The sequence below is a fragment of the Cibotium barometz genome, chromosome 2 (genome assembly GCF_041138505.1).
Source record: "Cibotium barometz isolate CiBa-2024 chromosome 2, ASM4113850v1, whole genome shotgun sequence".
Classification (NCBI taxonomy): domain Eukaryota; kingdom Viridiplantae; phylum Streptophyta; class Polypodiopsida; order Cyatheales; family Cibotiaceae; genus Cibotium; species Cibotium barometz.
This window is the reverse complement of record NC_141047.1, coordinates 73,031,589-73,039,253: the sequence shown is the minus strand read 5'-3', so window position 1 is coordinate 73,039,253 and position 7,665 is coordinate 73,031,589. Positions and strand designations below refer to the sequence as shown.

General features: G+C 43.8%; 1 protein-coding gene across 2 annotated transcripts; it reads right to left on the bottom strand.

Moving 5' to 3' along the window:
- Positions 1–419: 419 nt before the first annotated feature.
- Positions 420–3,605, bottom strand: LOC147641440 (uncharacterized). 2 transcript variants are annotated; one of them, XM_086821409.1, is made up of 3 exons: positions 1,831–3,605; positions 848–909; positions 420–727 (listed from the first exon to the last, which is right to left on the bottom strand). In XM_086821409.1, the coding sequence occupies exons 1-2, from the start codon at positions 3,303–3,305 to the stop codon at positions 897–899; spliced, it is 1,488 nt and encodes a 495-aa protein (XP_086677535.1). In that variant the 5' UTR covers positions 3,306–3,605; the 3' UTR covers positions 420–727; positions 848–896. The 2 variants fall into 2 exon arrangements, with proteins under 2 accessions (XP_086677535.1, XP_086677529.1); XM_086821403.1 differs by having other exon boundaries at positions 421–909; positions 1,831–3,604.
- Positions 3,606–7,665: the final 4,060 nt, after the last annotated feature.

Genomic DNA, 7,665 nt, shown 5'->3' with positions numbered 1-7,665 from the left:
GAATTTTCTTGATACCATAGTTTCACCCGAAGAAAACAAAAAAAAATCATGCAATAGTCACTCAATACTCCAAAACCCAAAAAGTTTAAGGTTCTCAAATAATAAGAACTCAAGGGGACAAAGATATGGATGCTAAAGGATTAACAAAAATGCGAAATTGGCCAAAATTTTTACGAAAAAGTGGGCAACCTTTTAGAAGGGCAAAGGCCCTTCATAACCAAAACCATAAAAAATATATTTTTGATAGGAGGATTGTCTACAATGGGCTGATCCATATATTTTCTTTTAAATGTTTTCTTTTCTTTTTTGGACTATAGATTTGACTCAAGACCTCCATGGTGTTAAGGTTGTCCATTAAACGCTAATTAAACTCTCTCTCTCTCTCTCTCTCTCTCTCTCCAACATGTGTGTAGAGTACTGTTGAATTTTTTAAAAAAAAGATGATATATATTATGTCAATTAATTAATTCATTCATAATTTGATGCAAATTGAAATTTTATATTATAAAATCGGATCTGTACTCTATTTCGCACTTCATGTCAGACCCATCACATTCAAAGAGCCCCTAGAAGCTGCACTCTAAGATGGGGGTTTTCCCACACAAAGCATTCATTGACCCAATTCATGAGAACCAGGATACGAATTTGTGCATTTTCGTTCGAATAAATAATTGGTTTCACGGTAATATCGTGGTGGGGAAGTGTGCTTTTCATGCGTGCATTGCACCTGCAAAGAACAAAAGCAGTAGTGAGTTCTTACCCCATCATGGTCTTCAATCAAAGGAGGGCTAGTCTGAACCATGGGAGGCTAAGCTGCACAGGATGGATTTCGCCAGCCTTTCAGCACCTTGGAATCTGTGGCACGACCGCAGCTTTTGGGCAGCAATAAGATCACATCAAAGGACAGTTCTGCAGAATAAGTTGAGATGTCAAAGCACAGTTTTTGTGCAACAATCCCTTTTGACTAGAGCAACTTTGGTTGTTGGGCTCCATTTGAATGATTAACAAACAATGAAGTGAATAAGGCTCAATAAAATGAAGTGACAAGCAATAAAATAAGGCTCAATTTACATAAGGTTGCCTGGATATAAGCTGCAAGGTTCATGTATGCATCTAAGCTACAAGCCTCATGTATGCATTGCACAATAGTTGAAATTGTAGCAAACATAGCTCAAAATCTATTCCTTAGAAGGAAATCGTAGATGGCCTGCAACACAAGACATGTGGAATTAAGAGGCATTATCTATACTGGCCTAAGGGCCTCGTGCAATAGGAATTTTGTAAGGTGAACTTCGATTACCTTTGCACTGCACTTAATTGTAACATGCTTCCCTAAGTGTTAGGTTGAAAATTATACCTAGATGAATCCAGGAACATGCCCAAATTCACCTTATAAAAAAGTGCAATTCATAACTTCATGGTAGTCACGGTTCTCATCACCGCGTCCCATAGCCCGGGGTGGGAGTTCCAACCACAACATCTATATTTAACACATTGTGCTCTCTCTCTCTCTCTCTCTCTCTCTCTCAAAAAGGGTAAAAAAATGACACAAGGTATATCATTCAGCACCAAGATACACCAGAGACACGTGAACATTACACATATAACACCAGAGACACGTGAGCATTACACATATACTTCCAGAGCCTTGGCTTCTAAAGCTCCATCAATTGAGAAAATTAAGCAGTCTGAGAAACCCACTTACACATGAAGGTAATCAGCAATACAACATAGTGTCAACTAGCCAACATATCATTGGGTGCAGATCAATCTGCACTAATGATACAACCAATCAATCAAAAAATCAAGCAAGCTAAAGAAGAAACCTACTTGCACATGTAGTGTTGGTAGACCTTGCAGCGGAAGACCTTTTGATGGGCAATGAATCCGGGCATGATCATGAACTCAACTTTGGGTATGGAGGTGACAGGGCAGCTCTCACAGCTACCAATGGGAGGCACGGCCACGGCTTCCAAATACATGGGGTCCACTTCTTGGCCTCGACCCACTCTGATGATCTGCATGGGCGGGTTGGTGGCATTGGCCAGTCTGTGGAGAAGCCAGACCCACTTTGCAGCCCTCAGGAACGCCTCCATGAACCTGTCCCTCTCCGTAGCACTCCTGTAGCCCATGTTCCACGAGAACATTGCCATCACCTCCTCGCTCTTGTTAGCACAGAACGAGTGGAAAGCCGGCTCATACAAAGGGTTGTGCACACCCAGGGCATCCTCTGGATCAACTGGTTTCATTCTCAGATAGTCTTGTAGCCTTGCTATGGCCCGAGCACCTGGATCAAATATTTGGGTCAGGCCACTCTCATCAAAGCTGTCATTCTCAAAGCACCTGAAGAGGGTGCTGTTTATACGTGACTCGAGGGCATAACTAGCATGGACTTTCTTCAAGAAAGCGGTGTTGGGCTCCATCTCCTTGAGAGTTCTGATGAGGGTGTAGCCAGAAAACACCATCTGTTGCATGTAGACCCTGCAGAAGAAGTTTATCTCAGAGCGGCACCGGAGGAGAGCTGCTTCAAACAGGAGCACCATGGCTGAGACCAATTCTGGGTCATGCCATACGTTGCTCAACTGGCTGGCCAGGTCCCATGGAGGACAAAACTCGGAACTAGACGGACTATTCTTTAACTTGACTTCAATCATCCCATCTTTCGACTCTTGCTCACTGTGGGTGCTGGCATTTCTCATCAACTGGCTGCCATTTCGGGCCAAATCAGGCAGCACGTGACCCAACAAGGGATTGATTTCCATGCTGTTTCTCTCCAGCAGGTCATGCTCTTGACAAGTGATGACCCTCTGCTGCTCCATTTGCCATTCCCACATGTCCCTGGTGTCCTGGCTCTCTAGGAGAGCCTCCTGCTGGAGCCTGTTCTGCTCGAGGAGGGCAGACGCGGCGAAGCTGTTGAGGCGAGGCCGGGTTGGGAAATGCTGGAGGGAGCCGGACTTGTCGCGGGTCCGGGACCAACATGTGAAGATGCCAGTGATGAGGCTGATGGGTCCGCGGAAGCGGTGGGGATGGTCCTTGACTTTGCCATAGAAGAGCTCTTCGAGCTCAGCATGCACGAGAGGGGACTCTGCATGTTCTGCTTCTCCCGCTGTTGAGGCGTTGGATGGGACAGCCACAATCTCATCTCGGATTCTTCTCTTGCTGCCGCTGCTGTTGTTGCTGTTGCTCTTATCCAGCAGGAAGCTCTCGGAGGGCTGCCTTGGCGAGAACTCTATGTGGGCGCCACCGCCCGAGCCCAGCAGCTCAGGCCGGTTGCTATCTTCAGGACCTGCTGTGCCCTTGGACATTTACCCTCCTGCAAAAGCAAGTAGTGGGTACTAGGTGGTCTACCCTGGGACATTACCCTTCGGCTGATTCTTCTGCAAGTACGCAAAGCAATTTGGGCCTCTTAATCTCTGCCATAAACGCTTAAATCCTGAGCTCCACCGAGAAGTCCTCATCGACTGTTGCCTTTGAGAATCATGTCACTTGACCAACTAAATTGGTATGCCTGCGGCCTAGTCGTGTGGGGAGGGGTGCGTGTGTGTGTGAGAGAGAGAGAGAGAGAGAGAGAGAGCGCGCGCGCATGCTGCCACATAGGTACCAAACTACGAAGTTCTAACTACCCATTGATCCCCAATTAAATCACATGTGACAGCGTTCTTAGGCTTAAAGCCCGTGCTTGCTAATGGGTCCTCCCCTTCTGCACTGCAGACATGGGCCCGGTCAAAATTTATTACGTTTTCAAAGTACTCCCCAGCAGGCCTTAAATTTGATGCCTAATGTAAGGCTTCATGGGAAAAAAAATGAAGCTTTGGAGTTCACAAATGGGCTTCAAATTGCAACCTTATACAAAATTTTGGGATTCATAATCTCTCTCTCTCTCTCTCTCTCTCTCTCTCTCTCTCTCTCTCACAGTAGTCTCCATATAAAAAAATCTGTACTATATCTACACTATAATATATAACTTCTAATATAGTACTAAGTTACCTTTATATAAAATTTTTATAAGATATCTAAACTATAACACTATGATATATATACTATAATACTATAATACTATATATATATATATATATGTGTGTGTGTATGTGTGTGTGTATATGTAAAGATATATATTTGCACTGTATTATATATATATACTATATAGTATATATATTATAATTTATATACTATATTTTTTTGAAGCCTTGGTGAGTTAGGAGGGCTTCAATTTGAAGCCCTCCTAAATTTGAAGCCTTGCATGAAAAATTGGGCTTCATGGTTGAAGCCTTTAGAATATTGCAGGGCTTCATTTGAAGCCCTGCACAGCCATTGAAGCCCAAAACGGGCTTCAAATTTAAGCACTGCTCCCCAGTCCTCGTAGTAGTATAGTACCTGCACCACGCCACTGTCCACATTGCCCGTCCAAAAAAGGGATGCAATATGTATCATGTAGGTCTCTTAAAAAGGGATGTAGCACATATGTTCTCCCCCCCTCTCTCTCTCTCTAAACGCGTTCTTCCTAACTAGCATTTTTAAGAATCTTACTAATTTAAATTGCATTTTAATTTGAAAATTTCACTACTATCTAAGAATCTAAAGTATATATTATTATTTTTTATTACATGTCTACTTATTTATCTTCAATTTTTACTAATTCTCTCTCTCTCTCTCTCTCTCTCTCTCAAAAACAGACAAACTAGATCTTATTTTTATCGTGACATCTAGTGTGACATGATGAATAAAGGGTCGCCACCGAGTCCATGTACCAAGGAAAAAAATAGGGGCTAATCTTCGCCATTTGGCTATTTTTAGGGTTCTTTCATTAAAAAAAGTGCTCGGTATCTTAAAACATTCGCTCAAATTTTGACCGTTTTGAAGGGTTTTAAAAAATATTTGCCCAATTTTAGACATTTTTGGGCATTTTTTGAAAACATTCGCCCCATTTTCTATAGTTTTAGATTTATATAGGAGTCACACTATAGAGAACCCTTGTATGTATTTGGTTGAGTACCTTTTCATATGGGTGTACTCTTATCTTTGTATATGGTGTGTTAAGTGTTGTGAAGAAGAAGAAGAAGATTTTCAGTCTCTCACCTTGTGTGTTCTTTATTAGGGTTTTGTGAGTGTGTGTGTGCTTTGCAAGAGCTCAAGCTCTCTTCTCCCCTGAATCTTTTTCATGGTATCAGAGCCTAGTTCATGCTAAGGGCTGAGCTGCAAGCAAGAGAAGCACAGGAAGCGGTACGAGGGTAAGAGCTTCAACTACTCTTCCCTATTTGTGTTGGCGACTACACCCTTGTCGGGAGCTCTACGGGAGGCACCGGCAAACGATCTCTGATTGAGGAGCTTTCTTCGAGGGAGTAAAGGAATAGGGCAACTATATTGTCCTACTGGACCCCATTTTTCGGGTCGAAAACACGTTCAGGCGCGTTACGACCTCCGTTTTTCAAAAAGCAGGCGATTTCGAGCACTGCGGCGGCGGGTAAGTCATCGATTCTCTGCAGAACTCTATTTTAAGTGAAAAGATTCAGGGGGGAAGAGAGCTTGAGCTCTTGCAAGCACACACACACACTCACAAAACCCTAATAGAGAACACACAAGGTGAGAGGCTGAAAATCTTCTTCTTCTCTACTCAACACTCAACACACCATATGAAAGGTACTCAACCAAATACATACACGGGTTCTCTATAGTGTGAACCTGACTAAATGAGCTGGCGCTATAACTATGCCAGTCTCTAGAATGGCTGTTACACAGCCTGTCATCCCACTGGCCGCATATCACCCAAGATCTCACCAACCATGCCAGTGGTGTAAGTGTGGGGCCTATCCCCCAGGCGGGTCATCAGTGGCCACCGCCTCACTAGACGAGCTCGATATCTCAACACTCCCCCTCGAGCTCAACTCCATCTCATGTACACCAAGCGAAGCCCTGAATCTGCGAAGCTTCTCTGTACCCAATGCTTTGGTGAAGATGTCAGCTACCTGATCCTCTGTGCTGACATAAACAAGGTCAAGATCTCCTGCCAAGACCTTCTCTCTGACGAAGTGGTAGTGGACCTCTATGTGCTTCGTACGAGCATGAAAGACTGGGTTCCTGGCCAACTGTATACTGCTAATGTTGTCACAGAAAATGACAACTTGTCTATCCACTGATAGACCCAAATCTGCAAGTAGCTTTCTCAACCAACCTACCTCACATGCTGCCATAGCAGCTCCTCTGTACTCGGCCTCTGTACTCGATAGAGCAACCGTAGGCTGTTTCTTGCTGCTCCAAGTCACAGCAGCACTCTCCATAGAAAACATGAATCCACTGGTAGATCTTCTATCTGAGATACTACCAGCCCAATCAGCATCTGTGTACCCATGTACACATATCTCTGTCCCAGTCTCATAGAATAGTCCACAATGCAAAGTAGACCTCACATACCTCAGTATGCGTCTCACTGCATCCAAATGCGGTTTCCGTGGAACCTACATAAACTGACTCACCAACCCAACAGCATAGCTCAAATCTGGTCTGGTGATCGTCATGTAGATCAAACTTCCTACTATGCGCCTATACATAGTAGGATCCTCCAAGATCTCTCCTGAATCTGCACTCAACTTGCCATTCTGATCCAATGGCACAGAAATAGGCTTACAGCCTGTCATACCATACTTGGACAACATGTCCAAGCCATACTGTCTCTGCAGTAATCCAATACCATGTGGTGACCTAATCACCTCAATGCCCAAGAAATATCTGAGCTCCCCCAGATCCTTCATCTTAAATTTCTGTCTAAGCAAGATCTTTACATCAAAGATCTCTGCATCATGGTCCCCCGTAAGTCATCTACATAGATGACAACAAGCACAACCCCTCTATCACCATGTCTCACATACAATGAGAAATCTGCATTGGCTACATGAAAGCCAATAGTGATAAGATATTCAGAAATCTTGCCAGACCATGCTCTTGGTGCTTGCTTTAAGCCATACAAGGCTTTCTTCAACCTGCAAACATGCTCGGGGTGACCCACATCCTCATAACCAGGTGGCTGCAACATATACACCTCTTCTTACAAATCCCCATGCAAGAATGCATTCTTTACATCCATGCTCTTGGTGCTTGCTTTAAGCCATACAAGGCTTTCTTCAACCTGCAAACATGCTCGGGGTGACCCACATCCTCATAACCAGGTGGCTGCAACATATACACCTCTTCTTGCAAATCCCCATGCAAGAATGCATTCTTTACATCCATCTGATGTAAAGACCATGCAAGAATGCATTCTTTACATCCATCTGATGTAAAGACCATTGCTTTGACGTAGCCACTGCTATTACAACTCTCACCGTTGCTATCTTGGCAACTGGGCTGAAAGTTTCCTCATAATCAATCCCATATGTCTGCGCATATCCTTTAGCTACCAATCTAGCCTTGTACCTGTTTATGCTCCCATCACTGTTATGTTTAACTTTGGACACCCACTTGCATCCAATGGCTTTCTTGCCTTCAGGCAATTGCACTAAATCCCAAGTTTCATTTCCATATAGTGCATCCATCTCCTCATCCATAGCTTTCTCCCAACACACATTTCCAACAGCCACATCAATGCATGTGGGCTCTACAACCTGCACAACCTTTGCCATATATGCATAGTGATGTGCCACATAACCATCATATGTAAATCTCTGCACAGGG

What these genes read in the sequence shown, in the direction of transcription:
- LOC147641440 (XM_086821409.1), bottom strand. Translation starts at nt 3,305, where the DNA reads ATGTCCAAGGGCACAGCAGGTCCTGAAGATAGCAACCGGCCTGAGCTG.